Source organism: Fringilla coelebs, assembly GCF_963513975.1.
Source record: "Fringilla coelebs genome assembly, chromosome: 16".
NCBI lineage: Eukaryota > Metazoa > Chordata > Aves > Passeriformes > Fringillidae > Fringilla > Fringilla coelebs.
In genome coordinates this window covers 10,515,220-10,538,979 of record NC_140042.1, presented here as the reverse complement: position 1 = coordinate 10,538,979, position 23,760 = coordinate 10,515,220, and the positions used below count along the sequence as shown (strand labels likewise).

Below are 23,760 nucleotides of genomic sequence, written 5' to 3'. Positions count from 1 at the left end.
TTAAACCAGTGATTAAGTTTCCCCTCTAAACAGGCCTGTAGTGGGACTATTTTATTGGAGATTAAGGCATTCTTCACTTGTACTGAAATAAAAAGGCTTCTAGTCATCATATTTCAGCTCTTCTGATCCCTACCCCAGTACACGTGAAAAAAACCCAGCTCTTTTTAAAGCTGCATCTGAGTTAATTTTGAGCAAAAGGCTGAAGCCCATTTTCTCACTTCAACCTCTTTGGTCACTCCTGTGAGCCCAATTGACATTTCCAACCCTCTGAACTAGCAATTCTCAGACATTTACCTTTGACATAAATACTTCTTTTCCCCTGCATTTCTTAGGAGAATTTCTATTTAAAAGGCCAGAAACATAAAGTTCAAATACAAAATATGGAGGTTAAGGTACATGTGGTTTCTAGACAATCCCCAACAGGGTAGTGCAGACTATTTTTAATGCAGTTCCAAAATGCTCCAATCTACTCAACAGGGTAATTGCAGCACACTTTAAAGCAATTAGCCATTTTAGTATCATTTTCAGTTCTCCTCAGCTGTATAAAAAAATCCAGAAAAATCAATTACCTAATGAAAGTTTTATCTGTTTTAAAAATATATAAAGAAAAAATCCAACCAATTTGTCAAAAATAATAGAATAAGCCACATTTCCATTTTTGTTACAAGTATCAGTTTCTTGCATATGTAAATCCCCTTTGAGTCTGGTAAAGTTATCATTAAACCTTGTCTTAGTGTCCAACCAAACATAAATGATGCCTGTGTTTGACCTTTTCTCATAGAGTTTATTCAAGTTTTTTATCAAAACAAGCTTACAAAAATATTCCACTGTACTTTTATAACTTAAAATTCTCTTGCTTATTAAATCCACAAAGCTGACAGCTAATGCCTCTTATCAAATTAGTATTTATTTTGTTTGGATTTTTAATGTGGAAATTAATACATTTCCTCCATCTACCATTTCTTCATTGAAATTTTCCTTTCCTCTATTTGTTTCCAGCATTCAATTACTGATTATCCTGGCATATGATAATTCATACCCTAAAAAATCCAATGGATTAAGACTTCCCAAAGAGTGCAAGTACATGCTAAGCCCATTGACTACTCCAGAGCACCACACTGCTGCTCTAACCTGGATTTTAAATGTTCAGGTGGGAATAAAAGGAAGGATAATATTTTAGGGAGGCAGTGTTTATTCCTTCTGTTGCCTAAAGGGAAAAAATGAAAGTAGTACTGACCCTGCTGATTGAGAACAGCAGTCCTGGCCTATCTGAGCAGACTCCAGTGAAGCAGAATCTGAGTTTCCAGTAAAATAAGTGCTCCCAGACAAAGGTTATTAAGCTGAGTGCCATGGCTGCTGCGAGCATGTAAAACACTCCTGCCATGTTGTCGATGTCCAGCTGGCTGCTCATGACTTCGTTCTTCTCGTTGTGACAAATACCAGTCAGCCACAGGGTTTCTAGCTCTTCCATTTCCCCTAGGGAGAGCAAGGAGTCAAACCAGTTAAAATGCAAAAATCACTGCTCACAGAATTCGAAAGTCTTTGCAAGTTTAAAAATACAGCACCATTTAATGCTTCATTCGTGGAGCACTGCAGACTCATCCAGCCAGGAGTTGCAAATATAGCAGATTTCAACTCACAGCACCCTAGTTTCAGATGTCCTCATATTTCATAAATTATGTGGGAAGCTGGATGCTCTAGAAAGCAGGAACTGTGGTTTAGATAGAACTTTCTTCTGCCTGATATAAGTATTAGGACTTGTTCTAGAGAGTGGAATGAGTTAGTAAAGAGCTGGGACAGGCTGTAGTGATCAGAGGGAGAACTCATCAGAGAAGCATCCTGACATTCAACCAGACCCTTTCATGCCCCCTCCTCTCCACTGCCCTACACTTGTACCTCCCTGATCCACTCTGGCCCTTCCCTTTAACATCACAAGACCCATTTCACAAATTCTTGTGATTCTTTTAGAGTGTGCCATGAGAAGTTTGTTCTTTCTCATCCGATCCATGATGACATTATTTCTTCTTTGCAAATAAGCTGCAGTGCTGTGGCTGAAGCTCTCCTGACACATTTGGTCTCTGCATTCATCTCTGGTATCTATTCCCTTGTGCCATTCCAGCTTCCTGAGCAGCAACAGAAACACCAACAGCCTCATCATGTGCCTGAAATTGAGATTTCTGGTTCTGGCTGTGCCACATCCCTACTGCCATTAAAAAACTTCACTAACAGCTCAGGAAGTAAATCCACTCCCTCCCTCTCTTGTGTACTCTTAACTTGGAATCCATATCTCACTGATGAGATTTGGCCTCAGATGAAGGACACTGTCACCTAGCAGTGCTTGCTACTGCCAGCATGGACAGAGGTGGGCAAGAAACTGCAATTGTTCCTGCCAACATTTTTTTTTATTATTATTATTTTGCATGATTGACTAATTTTCAAACATTTAGTGTTGCTCTCACTGAAGCACTGCATGGGCATACAGGCCTTTTTACTCTCTTGGGATATAGTCAGCTGAGTAATTATTTTATTTTTTTTAATATCATAAACTTCATTGTTTATAGAAAATACAGCAGGCCATGTAGGGGGCCAAAAAGGACAGTACTAAAAGGACAGTATTCTCTTTCTTGGTGTGTTTTCCAGTTTAAGATATGGCTTCAATATTGGGGAAGAATTTCCATGGTACAAATCCCTAATCCTTAGACAGTGATTAGGGAATACTTTTTCAGTATTATTATAATTCATTCATCACTGGGAAAAAAGAACAGAAAAAATGGGTAGAAGCTATATTGACATTTCAGCTACCTTCAAGCTAGACTAGAAGATCAATGACCTGCTGTGAAAAAGCATTTTGCAGGATAGAGTGCCAGGGCACCAGAAAAGCTGCAGCCCACAGATAATTTGGATGTGAGTTCCAATTCAAAATGGAACACAACACTGTGATGGAGAAATTGCTTCTCAGAGAATGTGAATGAAAAACTGAAGTAGAAAGGACAAGTTCTGCTGCACTTTAGCAAAGGCATTTCACAAATTTGTAAGAGGGATTATTCGGTCTCTAGCTAATTCCGAATTTAATTTTGTGCTTGAAGCATGAATTGAACCTCTACATCTGTAAAAGGCAATGTGTCTTCTCCCAAATTACAGTGCTCAATCTTCAAAATACCTAAGAGCATCCCAAAGAAGAAAGTCAATCCTAATGAATCTTTAAAAATCTTCTAATCCAGGACATTGGGACAATAAATTATTAATTGTAACAGTATAGATACTGCACACATAGATAACTGGGGTTCATTATTGCATTTCCATATCTTAGAACATTTGAATTTCTTTTGTTCTGCTAAACCTCAGTGGACTGTTTCCCTTGTCTCTCTTTCAAGTCCTCCCCAAGGTCTATGAATAAAACTCACAGAGACTCTGGGAGAGAAAAGAACCCAAGTCCAAAGAGAGAGCAATATTTCTGGTCTGTGCATTAGCTGAAGCTCTGCCAATCAGATCTCATTACTTCCCACAGGAAAACTCACATCTCCCATGATTGTCAGGCATCAATTTGATTTGACTGCTGTGCCCTTTCACTGTTCATAACAAAATTCACGAAGGAATTTAAACCTCTATTTTATTACTGTTTCCTCTGTGTTCCTTTCCCTTTGGCATGTACATCCAAAATAACTATTGATAATCCAGCAACCTTTCCAGAAACATCCCGACAGAAATGAACTAAGCTTGTTTTGAGTCAAGATAAATGACAGTGCCCTGGCAAGTAAAGAAGAACAAAGCATCCCAGAGCCTTGCAGATCCTGCTATTGCAATATCCCTTCCATAACATCTGACAATGACAGCAGTCACTGTTAATTATTGCCCAAAAGGAATCTGCATTTTTAAAGATAGCAAAGCACTGTTAATCATTGGATTATCATACCTATGGGATGATGCTATCTGGGAATGGACATATTAGACTGAGAATTCTGGTCTCTCCATATAAAGCAGTTGCCCTTTCCAGTATATATTTTTATACATGTGCATAAATATTTATATATGTGTGTGTGTGTGTACACACAGAAACACAGACAAAACTGGCAATAATTTAAGTGTAATAACACTTCAGCATAGCTGACCCCATAAAACTGGCAAAATCGCCCAGTTTTCTTATTGCTTTTCCTGCCCGTTACACTTTAAACCAGATATTCACAGAAGCCATAACATTTTTATTACAAAATCCTCAGGCATGAGAAACTTTTTTATCTGTGGTGTCCTTATTGAAATCTATCACTTCCAAACTTGGCCTGGAGTTTGAATTCAAAACATTGAACTTTGAGGCTAGTTAGAATTTGGTTCAGAAAATAAATTAATTTAAAAGAACAAAGTCCATTTGGAGGAATGCTGTCTTTCAAATCTTTTTGGGTGGTCTGACTTTCAAATCTTTTTGGGTGAGCTGAAAGTGCAGGGTGATGACACCTATGGCAATATATTACAGCTGGCAATTGAAAGGCCAGCAATTTGTGATTACCAGGCACTGGAGAGTTCAGTCATCCCTGTGTGTGCATAATACTCATTAGCAAGTGGGAGCTCCAAACATCCCATAAAACAGACCTTGAAATTCTAAGTCAGCAACCTCAATATCCATAAATGCCAGGCCTCACTGAACTGAGTGTTAATGGAGTTCAAGCCTGCATCTATGGGGGGGGGTCTCAAGTTACTCATAAATATTAATCAGATTTATTTTAAGGGGTTTTGTTTCCACTTCAGGCACTTGCTAAAGGAAACTAATGCCACAATCATTTCCTACCTTCATTCATGTGTGGACTAGATTAACGTGTAAATGAATAGCTGCAGATCTCAGCAGCAAAGTACATCGTGACACTAGCAAAGACCAGAAAATAAGGTGTCACTGTGTATTTGACAAAAAAAGTACAGTGTTTATCTTCTGTTTAACACATCCACAATCTATTTAACCTGGAAAACTCACAAATGACTACATGATTCCTACACTAAGAAATATTTTAAAACTTCTATAGCACTGTATAATAAAAGATCTGCTTCATTTATAATGTAAGAATGAGCATAAGCAAGTGCTTTAAAAACCCTCAGTTCAAGCAGTCTTGAGTACCTGCAGTATTCATTCAAAACACTCTCCAATAAATTGCAACATTCCAGCTCTCTCACTGGTAATCCAGCACTATTTACAGTGGGTTCAGGCTACAGTGCAAACAGTGCTCCCATGCCTTTGTGCTCCTCCTGGGTTTGTTCCTGTGGCTATGGAGCTCTCTGCTCTGGCTGCTATTTGCACAGAAACGTGCCAGTTGGCCATTTGGCCTGCATATCCCACAAGGGCCTTCCTTTCTACATGAACTCCTCTGGCCTATTTCACACCTTATCATCCTGGGAAGCACTGATAAACTGTCCACTGTGTCCCCCGAACAATTTTGTCACAATAAAAATTTCATTACCCAGACACAGAAACCATAAAGGGTAGAATTACATGGTTTTCCTCATCAGGGCCCTTAGCAGGGTTTGCCCCCTCTCCCTGGTGCCCAGCTGACACTCACACAGCCTGTGTCACTGGCTCCTGAGATGTGCCAGTGCTCTGGGACTCTTTTAAGGGGTCTACCCAAGTTCCTTTTGTGTCTGTGGCACTCAGGCACCTGCAACCACCTGAGCACTGGAACCCTCAGTGCTGGCTACACCTGCACCAAACTGCCAGGCCCTTCAGCAACTGCAGCTGCACATGCAGTCACCCAGCCCTCACTCCAAAAACACTGCCTTACACCAATGAGAGTCGTCTGGAAAAATTAATTCTCCTTACATTGTGTTGTGTCATGAATCACAGCCATCCCTGCTCCGTGCAGCCTGCACATCCTGCAGGAGGAAAGGATGCCCTGTCCCGGTGGGGACAGCAGAGCTGCAGCCCTTGCTGCTTTGCTGGTTAAGTGTAGCAGACCTCTGGTGTCAGCATTTCCCTGGCACTTGCATAAGGCACGGGCCAGGAGCAGGTCACCGCAGGAGATCTCGGCGCATGTGTCACAGCAGAAGGTGCCAAAGGAGCTGGCTGCTGGTGACAGTGGCAGGGGCTCTGGTGCAATGCCCTACCCTGAGGTTCAGCCTGAGCAGTCAGCACAGCAAACTGCAATGTACCCAGCAGGAGGGTTAAATATGTCACTCACGCTGGTCAGGGGTAGGGCAGCATCTTCACGGACCCTGGCAGCACTAACAGAATCACCTGCTTCTCAGGCTGGACAAAAGGCAGTTTTCAAATTTAGGGACTGTTCCATGTTTACTGTGGTAGAACTCCCCCTAAGTGATAGAGCAGGAGGATAGCACCCCACCACTTGGGGACTCCAGAATAAAAGGGTGCTTCCCCCTGAATAGCGGGGTCAGCAGCCAAATGGGTTGATGTGCATTTGGTTCAATAAGCTCATCAATTCCAATTTGACCCAGTTATATGATCCATACAGAATGCTTCAGAGAAGAGATTATATAAAAGCACAGCAACTTTTCAAATTCAGCCTGGATCCCCCAAAACAATCTCTCTCAGTCTTATTTTCTGAGTTATTTCCCCCTGTAAAAATAGCAAGAGGAACACAGATGACTGACAGCAATAAACTTACTGTGAGCTAATGACTTCACTCTGCATGTCCCCATTAGTTAAGGATGAATTAACAGAACTGCTAAGCACGACTTTCAATATTACAATCCCTCTAACTCTTGTTCAGCTACACAAACGCCCTCCACTTATACACTCACACTCTTCAGTCACATTTGTTCCACCCACTGCTTAAGGAGGACACTAAATATATAAACAGAAAATCACTGTGATTGTGGGAGTATTCTGCCTGAGCAGCACACACTGAAAATATGTCCTTATAATCACATACGTATTTCCTTCTTGGGCTTTATCAACCCGTGTGAGTCACACTGCTACACTTCCTTATAATCTAGACGGTGATTTGGAAGGCTTATGCTAAAATATGAACAAAACAGCAAAGAGCTTTCCCCTTCCAGATGTAAGGGGGCAAATCTCATTTCCACAGTTACCTATTACCCATAAGGACTGGGAAGCAATTATCCACCCAGGAAAACAATTCTTAGTGTACTAAGCTGCCCTAAAAGCACATGAAGATTAACCAGAACTGAAAGTTATTAGGAAGGGATAACAGACTCTGTGGAAACTCAGACCAGAACCAGTTTTCTTCTTTATGTCTCTGAGTCTCTAATTGCTTTAAAGTTTTCAGCTTCAAGGGTTAAGGGCTTAATACAGCTGCACCATCTGCCCTCTTCCTGGAGATCTCTTCCCACACTGTCTTTTGAACTGAGCTCTTAATCTGCAGGTAGTGCAGTACATTACAAATACCTCAGACAAGTAGATGCATAACCTGGCCAGCTGGCTGGTATTCAACACTCCTCCCCAAAACTGCTCTTTACCCAGCTTTTACTGTTCCTTGTATCCAACCACTTCTGCTGCCATGAGTGTTTTATCCCTCTATTCTGCTGCATCCCTCAGAGCTAAAGGCTCCTTGCAGTCTTTCTCTTCATCCCATTCACACTCAGAACCCCTCTTACTCTCTTAATTCTGAAGCAGCTTTGTCATTTGTAGTTCATTAATCTCATCTTCTCAAAGAGAGATGGGAGAAAGACTGAAAGAAAAAGAGAGAAAGAGAAATCTAAATTCTCCTCACTTTCTATGCACCAGTGGTTCTACACCAAATCCCAAAGACTGAGTGCCATGGGTTTCAGAAACAATGCTTCCCAAATAACTTAGTGGGATATTTTTAGAGAAAGTGCTAATCTTTAAGTGGCCCGTGCAGCCCAAGCCAGAGGAGTATCAGCAACACCTGGGCCTGCAGACAGCTGCCTGGAGCTCCTGCTGTTCCTGGAGGAGCAGGGGTGGGTGCGTTCCCAACGCCGCAGGCTGTGCCCGAGCCCTGTCCCACTGCTGGCACCTCACCCCTCTGTGCACACAGCAGTGACAGTGCCAGGTACCACTGCTGGGGACATCAGCCTGCCCAGCTGCTCCTGCAGAGGTTCAGAGCAGAAATCAAAGCAGGGATCATGCGATTCCCCAGCATTTCTGTTCTGACACATTCCTGCGGCCGTGGGCGGAGGAGCCAAACAAAATGATGGTGCTGTTTCTTAGCAGCCGTATCATTTGAGCTGCTTCTGAACTCCTGGGTGCTTCTATTTCTCAACAGAAGATTGAGATTCTGTGTCTCAGTAGAAATACTTTTACTTCTCTGTTAAAAAACAATGGAAGTTTCATCTTGTGACCACAGCAGGACAAAAAAAGCAGCACAACCACCACTGGGCTTTAGAGAATCATCCCAATGATCAACGATCTTAAACAAAGCTGCAGATGCTAATCACCAACTCGAAGCTTTCACAGATAATGAGATGTGCTGTACAGAAAGCAAGATGAACAAAGCCAGAAATTCGCCAGAAATTCACTAGCAATGCACTTCACTCATATCCCTTATACAAGAAAAAGCAACTCCTAACTCTTTCTGCTAGAAAGATTCAGAGTTCCAAAGCAATTAATCTTACACTAACAGCTGCTCATTCATCTCAACTTCCCATAAGCTAGGCTACATATGTGAACTTGGACAGACCAAGGGATGAAACCTTGTGAGCACAACTATACTTTTGAGACAATTAAGTAGCTATTCTTTAAATTCCTCAGCAACTCATTCCCATCCTTCTTTCCTCTGTCTCTTTTCCTCCTTGTTAGAGTAACAAATTTGGCATCTTGTAGCCAGCTCCTTACACTTGAGACTTCAGAGCTGCTCCTACAGTGTGATTGATAATTGTCAGTGTAATTGGTCCACCCAGTAGAGCTATCCTCAGGATGGGAACACTATTCATGTAGAAACATGTAGATAAACCACCAGTGAGAGCTTGAAGTTATCCCTAACACAAGCCTACATCCCTCTGTATTTAGTTAACTCTTTTTCCAGTGCCAACAAGATTAGAAAGAGGTTCAGAGTCATTGGCTTTAATGCAGAAACAGCATCATGCTTTGAGGAGTATGAAAAGATGCCCCTGCATGAACAAGCAATTAATTCTTCAGTTGGATGTTTTACATCAGCAAGGAAGAGGGAAGAGGTTCCTATCCACTGCACAAAAAACTCATTTCAATGTGTAAGTGAACTGGCTTAGATAGGAGAATGATAGAGAAGCAGCAAGGAAAAAATCAAATGAGAAAAATCACAGGAGAAAGACACGTGCAGAGGAAATTGGAAGCTCTAAAATACATTTCAAAAGGCCATTTCAGTATTGGGTAAATGTAAAAAAGAAATGAGATCGTGGCTTTTTGTATGTGCAATCAGATATACTTTTACACAAATTACTTGGTCTTATCCAAGTATGATCCAAAAAGGTTTTTCCTCTTATTAACATATTATTCATATAAAGAAACTGTGTTTGTTGAACTCATTAGAATGTTTTCTTCTCATAGTTATGGAACTCATTAGGTTTACAATCATTCACTGAAATTATTCCATACCCTGATGAATGCCCTATTACACATACTGAAGAATAATTCAATCCTACTTGGGGCTCTGCTGTTTTACAGCTTAGTCTTTGAGAATAATATATTCTACAGAAGCAATACATGTGAAATAAGATTTCTGCCTTCGTTTGTGTTTGCCTATTTATTTAAACAACCTCATTCAGGCTCCACTGAGCCTTTCCCAGGAGTACTCTCTTAGGATGAAACTTTCCCCCCAACCATAATTCCTTTTAGTCTAGAGAACTTCAAAGAGATTTTTAGTGATACAGCAAAGTGATGTTGGTCTGAACTCTGGGTTCATCCCTTCTGGTTCACCAAAACAGAGTTATGTAAGTTCACAGCTAAAAAGATTATCCATCGAACTACTGAAGTTAGACATGGATTACAAAATCAGGTCGAGCTAGTTCCAGGCAATTACTCTTTACATTTAATTTCTTGGTGTTTAGTTCCAGTTCACCTGCAATGTACTTTGTAACTCAGTAGAAGAAATTTCATTATTAGGGCTTTTTTGTGGATTTCTTTTTTTTCCCCCTGCATTTGGTGGAACAAAAGAAAAAAAATGGTGGTTGGGGTTTGTTTTCCCTGAAAATGGTCATCTAGACCTGTGAGACAAAGTGAGACAAGTGAGGCAGTTCTGGGACTAAAGGAAACATACCTACAAGAATTTCTACACATCCTATATGTCCAACTACTATTCTCTTTACTAGAGACCACACCATTTTCTGAACAAATGTAGGGATCCTTCACTGAGAAAAATAATATTTTAGCATTCCTGGGTTGTTCAGAGTAACTTCTAATAGTAATGAAAAAAATGCCATAAATGTAGTCACAATTCCCATGGTTTGTGCATTCAACATGTTTGCTTATCTTCTGAGCAGGGCACAGACATTTCATAATGAGGTTTCATTCACCTGGGTGCTCCCTTTAACTATTGCTATTCTGTAAGTTTTAATATTGAGTTTTGTAGGCAATTCATTTGTAATATTTTAAGCAAGTAAAAATGGGTTAAAGATATAAGGATTTCTATGCTATGGAAGTCCACAGGTCAAAGTGTAAACACAGGGTAAGACTTTTCACACTTTGCTCCCACCCACTTTGTTTTGTACCTGATATTCAGAGTTGAGGTGAAGCATAAAAATGCACCACCTTCAGTACTTTGATGAGATTTTTCTTAAATAGCTTCAAATGCTTTCCCTTCTATTTAGTTTATTTCCTTTCTCTGTGATTTAATTTTTTATGTTGGATGAGAAGTATCAAAAATGCTGAAGTAGTAAGCATGAAGGAAATGCAAAGTGAAAGGAATGAAAACCCAAGTGTTGCTCTGGCTACATCTAGAAGGGTTAGCCCACACTGAGAAAGACAACTCAGATCCTCCCTCAGGCTACAGAAGATTTTTCTTCTTTAGCACAGGACCAATAATTCAACTTCTCTGATTCAAATTCCTCATTTAAAAATGGCTCTGAATTATAGCACCTAATAATTCCTAACAGAAAATTATATTCAGGAATATATGATTGTTTGAAAGGCAGCCATTGCAGGTCATCTAGGCATCCCTTCACCAGGTCAGAGAGGTTTCTTCCACAGCCTCTCTAAACCCAACAGATGGATATGATGGCACTATTATTTCCATATACACACTAGACCAAATGCATCAGTCATGATGATGACACCTCTTCCAGTTGTTTAATGTTATAATAGGAGTAAAATCCATGTGCTGGAAGACTTACACACTCATTGTCTGCCCCATGAAAATTAATGTCCTGTGGTTTATGGAACAGGGGGCCACTATGCTAAGTTCTGCTCTCTGTCATTCCTGTTACACTGAAATTCACCATTCTTACCCTCAATTACTTGTTACTGGTGACATTAAACCCATATTTATCTTTTGATAAAGTCCTCTCTTTCACTGATAGAGAAATGCAGAGTCAACACACACATCTATGTAAGAAAACAAAATAAAGATTATGTAATACACACCATATTCCAATCTGATAGAGGATTTCATCAGTCACACCACAGAAAATTTTTAATTACCATATTTCTATTTGCTTCCACGGGTGAAACACGAAGCTTTCTACAATCAAAAAGGAGTTCATACCCTCTGTGGAGACTGAGTCATCATTGCTGCTCTCAAATATATCAAAGATGTGCAGCAAGTTTTTTACTGCAGGGCAGAAGTGCCAAGAGGACCTACAGTTCTTCTATTTCATGTTAGGATAAAAAATATTTGTTTGAAGTACAACGAAACGAGTCACCCTAATTCAATTTCATAGGCATCCTTTCACCAGAAGTTTGAATGAAACCATCCTGGATTAGGGATCACTCAGTTCAGAACTGAGCTAAACACTTCTTAATAGCACAACAGTCATGCTGAAAGATAACTCATCTACTAAGGAATTGCTCAGAAACAAAAACAAAGGAAATAAATAAATGGATAAATGCTCTCTAACACTTAGGCCAGCTTCACTTTGTGATGTATATGAAAGCACTTTCTGAAAATAGAGGTTGATGCCTTGGTGGTGAGGTGAGTTAGGTGAGTGGAAGAGAACTCCTGTCTCAGCACCAAGAAGTAATTTTACTCTGTTTTACTTTTTTTTTTTTTTCATTTTAAAGACTTCAAGAGAACAGTACTAGCAGGGTCAGAGCTACTAAAACTGATCTAAGTGTGCATACACAGAGGAAGAAAAGAAAGGAAAAAGCTTGGTCCCTACCATCTCCCACAAACTGAAGGAGGGCGAGATCAATTTGTCTCTTCCAAGGTGATCCTTTCTGGAGAGCAATCCCATAGCCTGTAGTGGCAAAGATGTACCCACTGCCTATTGTGACAAGTTTGCAGCCTTCATCTCTTCCAGCCTTGTAATTCAGCACTGCTGCATCATAGATGAAAGCATCCAACTTCCTGAAATAAAAGAAAACATTTTACAAACCAAATCATTAGGGACAGCTGTTGTCAGACTTCTTTTGTCCTTGATGTTAGGACCCTGTTGAATATCATATGGATTCTTTGATATCATTAATTACATATCCTGCTCTGCTGTATCTAAAATTAACAAAAGGCATCTATTTTAGTGAGGGGAAAGTAGGACACAGAGTTTTGCATTTCTATTTTAAGGGATGCCGTTAAAAAATACTGAGCAGGAGAAACCGATCTACAAAATGTCTTGCCCTGATATCTTTGTATCTTTGCTCTTGGTATGGGCAATAATTATCTTGAGATGGAAAATGGTCTCCAAAACCAACAGAAATTACAACCCAGAATTGAATCACAAATAGACAATTAGTATATTTCAAACACTGAAGGAGATTGAAAATGTTCACCAGTTTTACATACACACCCTTGTTTTACTTCTCTTTCCAGAAATAAACAGTGAAGGTGGAGGTTAAGTCCTTGGTATGCTCCAGTATGTCAAAGTCCTTGATATACTGGAGCATATGTCATAGAGCTACCTAAATCCCAGTGAAACACGATAGAAAATATTTCTTTGTGATTCACAGTTCCAAACATACTATTTGTGTATCTGGAGCACAGCAGGAAGGAAAGAACTTGTGAAAAAGTTGAAGCCTTTTACCCCATCCACCTAAAAATGGAAGAATGGGATAATCCCATTCTCTAAAGAATACAGGGAACACAATAGGAGTGGAAAACAAATCCAGTAAAGAAAGGAAAAGAAGCAATGTCCTCCAGGGATACCTTCTCAGAAGCACCCTAAAGCAAGCTAGAAGGCAGGTGCATGGATGTTTCACAAATGTAGGCAGTGAAAATGCACGTACAAGAGGAGGAGGCCATTTGGAAGGACAATCACTTGACAGCAGCAGATCCCAGTCAAAGAAAAGGCATTCTTACACTGCCAGAAATTCATATGCAAACTTCAGAAAGAAAGAGATAAAGCTTTATTTTGCATTACTGCCCTCATCTGCAGCCAAAACCTTTTAAGGTGTTTACTACTTGCAGAAGAGCAGCAGCCTACAACAGTAAGAGGAAAAAGCTGTTGGGGCCTCAGCTCCAACCTCACCTGAATAACACACCAAAGCAAAGCCACCCCATTCCCAGGAACACACCCTCCCTTCCCACAGGAAGCCAGATGAGCAGGAGGGACAGGACCACACCACTGGCTTTGCTGGGTGATGGGGGAGTCCCCCCTGCCTCCCCCAGGGGCTGTGCAGCCCCAGGCACTGCCAGCTCTGCCTGCTGAGCCTCTGCAGAGGCACAGAGCATCACCTGCAGCGCTGCTGGGACCAGCTGATGGGCTGCAGCTGACACAGCTTGGCGCAACACTGCCCACCAACAGTTGGGGCCTGTCTCTATGGAAAGGCAGCTATAAAAATAAATGTACTGTGGCACAAACAGGTACAACAGCATCAGCTTCAATTACATTCTATCAGGATGCAGCAGTTGTGAATTCTGTTGCTATGAAGTTTTGGAGTCACGCTTGCTACACTAAGCTGAAATCAGTTTATGTTGATAAAGCTTTTCATTTATACCCACAGAATGGAGAAGGACCTGGACATATCACACTCTGACTACTAACAGAAAAAAAGCCCCAACAAGCTTTCATGCATGTCATAATTCAAAGTTTATTCATAAATAATCAATCAACAGAACACTAACTTTTTCAGAACTCTAAATCAGACTCCAAAAGTGTAGCACTGAAGAAATCTGTGCCTATCTCACATTAAACCAAGAGGAATACCAGGAGAGAATTAAGTTGTTGGATTTTGTCTGCTGTCATGAAAAAGGGAAATTCCTGTCACTAATTACTGTTCTTTATTGCCTTCCTTCCAGGATATTTATCCCAACAGTCACCATTCAAGTCATCTAATTGAAATTTAGTGAAGTGGTTAGTTCAGACTAGAGGTAGTTCATGCAACCATTAAAAAAACAGTTGGGCCATCAGTTCTTTTGCTTTTCCCCTCTTCCCTAAAATTCAGTTGGTGCAACCCTCAGTTTAAAAGTCAGATTAGTTCCACCAATGCTCAACATCTGGTTTCCTCCTTACTTTAAGTGGATAATTTAATATGCAGAAAATCATTAAACATCTGGCAGGCGATGTCACAAATTCAATCCATAAATAAAACATGGATGGCTACCTGGCACTGGGGGTAATTAAATTGGAAAGAGTCAAGAGGGTGCTATGGCACTGCCCAAGCCTGCAGCCCTCAACATAAGATCACCATTTTCTAAGTGATGGGCTTTGATGCAGCACTTCAGAGACAATCTTTCTTTGTATGGAGAGCAACAACAAAAATCTGTGTCCTTTGGGTAGGCTCACAGCAGGGAAAAAGCCTCACAAACCCGCTTGCTGTACCCTCAGGACATTGTAGCTTTTCTGATCTACAGCAGACAATTACCAGAATCAATAGAGCCCAGCCTCCCTGGCTGACATCTGCAGTTATCTGTGCAGAGGGAGAGAAGGAAGGAAGGAAGGAAGGAAGGACTCTTCCCCTCCCAGAGGATGCTCACTGCTCAGGGACTGGGAGGTGCTGCTCTCTCCGTGGGTACAGACACTGCTGCAGCCAGACAACTTCAAACATACTCTGGAATTTGTCTGTTTATTCTGGGATTTATAGTTTTGCAATGCAAGCACATAAAACACATGCTGCTAAACACAGAGAAAATAGAGAGAGTCAGCTATTCTTCTGTCAAAACAGTCTCAGTCAGAAACACAAAGGAAGAAGATCTCTTTGCTAAAGACTCCAGGGCAAAAGCCTTGTGCTGCCTCTGAATTTACACTCTTCACATGCAGTTTGCCTCCTTAGTTACTGAGCACTGCAGTAAAACCTTGGGACAGAAAGACAAAGCACAGCCAGAGTTTCACTCACTCGCTGTGGAAGCGCCTCCCCAGCTTCCCAGGGGTCTGGGATCAGTGCAGTGCTCACACAGGGAGCAGGTTCTGAGGATGCAGAAGGCTTTACTTTTGAGGACTTTTCCTATACTACTTCTATAAGGTCACAACAAATCCCATTACTCGAATCAATTTAAAAACATGAGGTACTTTCCTGACAGATGCTGAGAGCTGAAGGTTCTGCTGTCAGTCACTGCCCAATGTCTTAACTGTAAATCAAAAATTGATTGCCCTGAAAAACTCTCGGTATACACAAACACAAACTTATATTCACAATATATTTTCTGCATTTCCCACATAACTCTTATAACCTCTCAAGGCTTAATCATCTCTTCATCGTGCTGATTACAGAAGTACTGTTCCTGCAAAGCTCCAGAACACACTGTACCCCTGCAGCGTGGGCAGGGAGGAATGAGCCCCAACTGAAGCTCTCAGATTTTAGGGCACCCAACTCTTCCATCACTGGGAGGTGAATTTCTGGCATTCCAAATTTTTAAGAACTTTCAGATAACTATAAACACTTCTCAATTAGTGTTTCCAAAAACAGAAACAGCAAAATCTGGGCAAATCCAAAAATGTGACCCTTTCTGAACAGTTTGCAAAGCTGGCAGCTAGATCAGCCCTGGAGGAAGACAAGGCAAGGATGTGTGCAGGCCAGAAGGCTGCTGGGAACACAGAGGACTTTCCTTCCTGCCATGTCTGTGTGGGGAAAGCCACAGCTGCTGTTTTGCTGGGCTCTGATGGAACACCCGGCTGGGCGCATGGCAGGGACTGCTGGCCACAGGAGCCTCTCCTTGTCTCGTCATTCTCCAGGCAGGACTGGGAAGCCTGGACCTCCAGCTCTCCCTGTTCTTTCTACAGAGATGGCAAGCCCCAGGTGTTGGTTGTTGTGGCAGCAGAACTGCAGTGTGCTGCGAGCTGAGCACCGGGGTTACACCCTGAGCTCAGAGCAGCCTCCGCACGCCGAGCGCAGACCCCGCACCCAGAGGGGCTCAGAGCCCCCTGCAAGCCTCAGCCACGAACAAATTCACCATTGTCTGCTCAGTGCAGCCTCAGCAGGGAGTGAACAGCTCTGTCACTTTGTGGAGGTTTATTTGAACAGGTAGGAAATATTAGAGAGCTGAGAGAACTGTCAAAGCGAGAGAAGGCTCCCGGCTGCCAGGAGCTGCTCAGACTGGCCAGGCACCTCCAGCCACTGCAGGGCAGCAGGACCACAGAGCTGCGGCTCATCTGAGCTGCAGGCAGGTCTGCAAACCTCCTCACAACCGCTGCAATAATCCTGGCCTGCAGGAAAAATAAACAGTTTAGAATATTTATATAACAGTGACTACAAAGGCAAATGTCCTTCATCGAGCAAGCACCAAGAGAAAAGGCCATGGGGAGAATTTAATCTCACAGCATCAGAGAACATCAGGTGGTATGAAATCATGAATTGGAGTAGTTCTAGAAAAACCCAAAAGGGCATTACTGAATGTAATCATTTGAAGTGGGAGATATGTGAAAAATAAATATGGACAGTCCCATAACTAAACATTTATGATTCATCAAGAAGGATAAGAGTTGAAAAATCAGAATAGCTATTGCAAAAACTCATTCTCAAGCATTGCTGCACACATGCAAAATTGCCTTTGTCGAGAAAATTTAAGTTAGAGAAAAAGGTACAGAAAAGCAATTTCAGAAAAGTTGAAAACGCTTCCCTATAATTTTCCCCACCTTTATTATTGACACAACTTTTCATAAAATTCCTATGATGAAAACTGAAAAGGAAGACAAGGCAAATGCTCCTTTATTAGTCACTTCTCCCTTACAACAGAATTATAACACAATTGAAAAATGTTCCATTGCTTCCTTAACCAACTACATGATCCTTCAATGACTTTGTTCTCTTGATGGAAGGAGAAGTAAAAATCTAAAATGCCAATCTGCTCAGAACTTCTGGAGCCACAATGACATTAGGCAAAAAAAAAAAAAAAAAAAAGAAAAGGTGTTGAGTGTTGACTTAAGGCTGGATTAAATTTAAGCATATGTTTTTTGGAGATCATCAATAGCAGAGTTGGGAAGGCAGCAAGTACAAACATACTGTCTGTAAGATCTGATGGGTTTACATCATAAACTTTCATCTCATCCCTTCTTTCTCCACAGAAGAGATAAAAAAGTGTGTCAAGAGTGAACAATGAGTTAGAGCATCATTTGTGTCTCTGTGTCCTGGGGATCCAGTGCTGAAAGGTCACTGTGGAATGGCACAGCAATCAAAGGGAAAGAATGCTGCTCTGAAGATGAGGCTCCCATGAAAGTCTCTAAAGTGGCACTTTGATACTGCTGGAGCAAAAGCAGATATTTAACCTTTAACATGAAGGACTGTTGATTCCTCTGACACAGTTTTGACTAAAATGCATTTCAGCTTATCTGATGCACTTCATCCCCAGCAGTGACTTTATCTTTCAGTACATATTCAGAGGGCTCCTCACAGAACTGAACTTCACACACACTGAGTGGATTTCTTGACATCTTGATATTGCCAATTCATTAGGGGAAAATTGAACAACCACCCCCTGCAACAACACAGGTCAGCCAAGTATAACCCTGCTAAATGATGAACCCGTGAGCACAGAACCAGCTTTCAGCTTTTCTCCCAGCTTAAACTACCCTCACTTCAATCTTCACACAGGAAACACAGACCAAATTTGGAAGAGCAGGTTCTGACAGACTTTAACACCAGCATGAGAGGTTGTGGAGGCTTCACCTCTCCTGTCAGGGCAATCCCAGCTGCCAGGAAATCCATGGAGAGCCTCCCCTGGCTGTGGTTACCTGAATGGGCACGTTCACCCTCCTCACTCACAGGAGCTCCCATCCACCACCCCTCTGCCCAAACACCTTCCCAGTCCCTGTAACATTTCCCTTAGCAACACAATAATGGAAAATTTACTGTGCCTTTATGATTAATTTATACAATGGAAGATTGTCCCACTTCACATCTCAGAAGCCAAGCCAAGAAGTTTTTGCAACGCATCAGTTTATCAAAACACAAAACTTGAAGAGCTGAGTGGGGGGAATATATTTTTAGATTAAAGATTTTGTCCCAGTTACAATAGCATAATGAAGGATAAATTCAGCACAGCTCACCAAGTACCTGATCTCAACCCCAAATGAAATGAAGACTAAAACTCAGAATAGCTTCTGAAAAGAATGGGGGTTAGATGGCACACAGCTACTTCCACCTGTTCATTTTATTTCCAGGCTACTTGCAATATTTAGAGATATTAGATAACAGCATTACCTAAAAAAAGTTATAATGCAGACAAAGGAAGTAATCTTAAACAAAAAAATTTGCAATCAAAAAGAAAACTCCAGTACTCACATACTGAGTAAAGGAATTGGAAATAAATTACTAAAAATTATTTTTCCTAGAGGCAAGTTTCTATGCAACAGGTGAACAGGAGAAACAGGGTTGTGTGTTTCTCTTTCTTAAAAAAAAAAAAAAAAAAAAAAAAAAAAAAAAAAAAAAAGAAAAAAAAAAAAAAGTTGCAAAAGAAGCAATCTTCTGGCCAGGAAGAAATTCCTGAAAATGTAAGAATTACAAGAACACAGCAAGTTATGGGGAAAGAGGAATCAGCCATCAGAAAAACTGCTGCCAGAAAATCCTGCCATGAGTGGAAATGCCATAGGAGTCTTTAAGTCTGAGCTGGAAGCTTGTAGTGCTGAACTCTGCTCACTTCAGCAGTGAAATGAAAGCTGTGCTCATTCAGCCACACGTTTCTTTTAAGATACTAGATTTCAGAATTGATACTGAAGAGCTCCCTCTGAAAAGTATTCCTAGATAGAACAGCAAATTTAAATGTTTTCACATCTCTGCAGCCCTCTAGCACAGACAGCAGTTGCCCAGTTGCAAACCAGTTTTCCAGCTCATGTGGCTACAGCTGGAACATCCATTGGAAATCATTCCCTGCAGAGCACAATGCCAAAATGAGCATTAGAGTGAACACTGAAACATATATTAGATTAAAGCACCACAGAAAGCATCATAATGTAAATTGAAATTAAGTTACCCCAGCCATCTGATGCCAAATTAAATGAAGTTATTGATTGCAGAAGTTGTCTGAACTTGGTCAGCCAGGACAGAAAATCCTGAATGGGCCAAACTGTCAGCAGAGATGTTTTTTCACAGAAGGTCAGGAAGAAAACAGTTATTCACACTTTAGCTCTCTCAGACAGTTCTAATGAAAGTGTATTTGTATTTGTACAATAATTTAGTGCTTACTGCCAACATTGATATTGGTAAGTAACACCCTGGAGCACAGTACACACCTGCCTGTCCCAGGTAGCTCAGGATCTTTGCTCAGTGCTCTTTGGATGTTTCCCCTGTGTTTATGTGATGAGAGCACCCATACTTGGGGCTCTCTCTTCATGTGTCATAGCAGCCATCCTGGAGGGCTGCAAGCAGTAAATTATTATGACTACAGATATCTCATGCTGCCTGCAGGCCTTTTCCTTTCTCCCTCAAACACTCTTCAGAGTTAACCATCCTTGTTAAAAAATGGGTTTTAACAGAGTTAACCATCCCTGGAAAATTCTTAAAAATCTGGTTAAAGATTTGGACATTCCTGTGAGCTCTGGTTGTAAGCTGCTATTGTATACCCAAGAGAGCAATAAAGAATTTGTGCCTTTAATGAAAAATTAAAATATTTCCTTTTTCTTTCAAACTGACTACTGTTTGACTACTTCTCTCACAGCTTGCCCTCCTCTTTAGAGGTGAAAAGGTATGAACCACAAAAAGAACAAAAACTAGGAAGTTTTTCCTTTGGGGAAAATTTTGATTTTTTTTTTCTGTAAAAATAAAACAAAAATATTGAAATTGGTTTTGCATTGAAGTGGAGAGATGTCAGCTGGCTGCCTAAAAGATGAGTTGGGTTTGACTTTAACTTTAGGCACATCACTACTTAATTGGCAGTCCTAATTAGCAGCAGCACCTGCTGGGCACAATCCCAACTGTGCTGCAGCTGATGGAATCAGGGATTTTGCCTCCTGGTTACGCCTGTGCCACGCTGCAGAGGCTGCCAGCTCAGCCTCTGACCTGCTTGTGTTTGTTCAACAAATAACAGAGTGTGAGAGGCTGTGAATTGGATAATTTATAATCACTGTGAGAGCAACAAAAATCCAATTCAGGCCAATAAACTCACAGATGGGGTTAAAAGGCCATTGGGGCCTTCTGGGGTCTTCTCATGCACTCTCTGAGCTTAGTGCCATAAGATTCTATAAAACATGTTAATAATCATCTTCTTCTCACATGGGAGAGTGGGCTTGCAGGGAGGAAATAACTCCTCAGGCCATTTGTGCTGCTTCCAGGTGTTTCTGCTGGCATCATACCTTGTCATTAAAGGATGCTGAGGACACAAGCACCCCGTGTCCCTGTCAAAGTGACAGCTCAGGACAGCCTGCAGGCTGAGAGCAGCTCCTGGGGGCAGCTCATCCACCATGGGGTGTAACCCTTCACATCTGATAACCCAGCACAGCTGAGGCTGTTCCTGCTGTGGCTGTGGCCCAGCAGCCTCTCCAAGCAGCTCTGTAATTCCATCAGCATGTCACACAGGACGTGGGAATAAGGTGTTCAGCTGATGTGAATCAACACAAGCCCTGCTGTCTTTAACGGGAAGGCAGATGAAGTCCCAAGTAAACTTTAGCATCAAATCCCTGAACACACAGTCACAGCTGTGGCTGGCAATAAAAGCTGTAAAGCACTCATGACAGCCAGGGGATCTGCAGCTGCTTGCCTGGGGAACACCAGGGACTCATTCCTGCAGCTCCCTTGAAAGGAAGTGACGGGCAACAGGCAAGCAAACATTTCCCATTTTATCCCTACAGTAAAAAGAGCCTCTCCCAATTAAATTTTCTCATTTCAGCCATTAGCAGTTAAATCCCAGACTATATGCCACTGTAGATGTGCTGGGGCAAAGGTGAGAACGTGAAATGCATTTCCAGTTTATTGCCATTGCAATTTCTCCTCCTGACAGTTTTACAGCCACAAATAGAAACGCTGTGTGCAAACTCAAGAGCTATGAGCTCATACAACCCACACCAAAGAACTGGAAGGATGCTTTGCCTGCAAAAAAGATGGTATTCTTTAACTATGATCTCTTCAGGAAAAATACAGCCAGGCAAGCAGAAGGAAGCACACCCAAAGAGCCACTGCAAACATAACACAATAATTAACAACTTCCTATTTGGGAATTCATTCTCTCTTCAAAAAGCACAATCAATAGGACCTGTCTCCCTGGTACAGAGGGCTCTAGAAATGTAGATCAATTAAATGCAGCATGGACAGCAATGCTTGCAATGCATTTTCAAGGCTGTATTTGATCAATATCTCAAGAGCTCAGAGGAGCCTCCATGGCTCTGGCAGAGCTGGGCACATTAGCTAATGCCTTCCAGACTCTGCTCTTCTGAGCAATGCCCAGGGCAACAACTGCCATTTCTCTTCTCATTAAGGAACAAAACCCTCCAGAAGCCTGAGCTGGTCCTGCCTAGGGAACAATCCCAAGCTCTGCACGTAGCACAGCACATGTGGACCACCTGATCCCTTAAATGCCTGAAATTTAGTGAAAAACACAAGGACACGTTCTGACGAGCTTATAAGATCAAGGTTGCTGTCAGTAGTGAACTGAGTTGAAGGAGGGACAATATTTTGCCATTTTGAAAATTGTTAAGTAGCACTTCAATAACAAGATCTTCCTTTTTAACAGGCCTGGTTGCAAAGTGAGACATTAAATTAAAAAATTTCTGCTGTTGTTCAAATGATATTACAGCAGCTTCCTGAGAAACACATCTGTGAGTCTCAGAAATAAGACTCTAGTGACAAGAGATGAATATTACTGTGAATATTTCTGAGTCTTTACAGAGTTTTTTTTAAGATCTTTTCAGAAACAAAGGTTGAATTTGGATCAAAGAGGAAAAACCAATAAAGCTGATAACTTTGTGGTCACCCCTGATGGCAACAAGCTTTCACAAATAACTGCAAGTGAAAGCTTGTTGCCCTGTGGGGATTCACCTGAGGGAGCAGGTATAATGTCAGTGTCAGACTAACACAAAAATCTCATTGCCACTTTGATTTGCAGCATTTCCCAGGTGATGTTCTCAAACATTTTTGATGCTAATTGAACAAAATAGGTCCAAGCCTATTGGCCATGAAGGAAGTTGCTTGTTCTAATTAAAAAAAACAACGGCAGATGCTTTCCTTGTACGTTAATTTCTGAAACAGAACCAGCCTCAGCTCTCAAAGATGAAACCAGAAAGGGGCTGGGTTTTTTCAAGGCTTCCCAGACACAGATGTGAGCACATTCACCTCTGCATGTACAGCAATGCTCCAAACAAGTCTTATCTAACCCTTACACCTGACCAGGAAATAAAGGCAGCAATACCATTTATTTTATATATAGTTCTATCCATATTTCTCCATCCCCAGGCTTTTTCTGGCCACATTAGCAGCTGATTTTCCACTTCTTGAAAGAAAGCAAGATTAAAAAAAACCCCAAAACAAACAAAAAGCCACAGCAGTTTGGTTTTTAATTTTTTAGAAATCTGAGCATCTGAAATTTTATGTTTGTCCTCTTCCTGCTTTCCCCTTCTAGTTCAGCTCAATAACATTATGTATTAAACACAATGGTCTCAAAGATCAAGATATTTCCAATACATCTCAAGCTGTTAATGCTAATTAAAGTTGTTCAAAAGACTTTGTTTGAGAAGCAGGAAAATCAGACTGAACAGCAACAAGATGTTACTTCATAATTTAACTTTATTTGGATCACAAGGGCCACATGTGTGGCATTATTCAGTCATTAGCATTGCTTCACTGCTGGTATTTTTTGCTCCATCTTGAAATTAGAATCAAACACTATACAAAAGTAATTAAAAGGGACTAAACCTCATGTCTCCAATTAAGCAAAAGCAGTTTTTAAAGTGAGATTGGAAATACAGGTTATACAAACACTCTTCAGGGATAGCACAGTTCATATTTATTTTAACTCACAGCAGCAATTATCAACCAGATTCTTTGCAAGTCCTTCTCAGTCTATAGACTGTGACTAGAATTATCAGATAGTTCATTTTCAAAAAGATGTGCAGAAGCAGCAAGTCTTACCATGGATAAGGGAAGTTGCTTGTTGTATCCCCAAGGATGAAGAAAAAAAATTAAAAGTACAAGAATAGCTTTGGAAAGAGATAAAGATGAAAAAAGACAAATTAGCTGTAATAAGGTGAACAGAACACACACATTGAAGAGGAAAATAGAAATTATATATTTGTTTGGAAGCAGAAGCAGTTTGAGGAAGAGATGAGTCATCCTCAAAAGAGCCATAGAAACACAGACTCCATGGGACCAGATGTACTAAATATCATGGAATCCAGTGAATCAGGGAGGGGAGGAAGTTAAAG

At 41.1% G+C, this 23,760-nt stretch overlaps 1 protein-coding gene across 1 annotated transcript in view; it reads right to left on the bottom strand.

Annotated features, from left to right (window-relative positions):
* The window catches only part of GRIN2A (glutamate ionotropic receptor NMDA type subunit 2A), a 160,891-nt gene that overhangs the window by 12,608 nt on the left and 124,523 nt on the right, over window positions 1-23,760 (bottom strand). The window contains exons 12-13 of the mRNA XM_084216221.1: window positions 12,205-12,392; window positions 1,238-1,476 (exon numbers count right to left, since the gene is read on the bottom strand). Of these exons, the coding sequence (XP_084072347.1) occupies window positions 1,238-1,476; window positions 12,205-12,392 (427 nt within the window). The remainder of the gene's footprint in view (window positions 1-1,237; window positions 1,477-12,204; window positions 12,393-23,760) is intronic.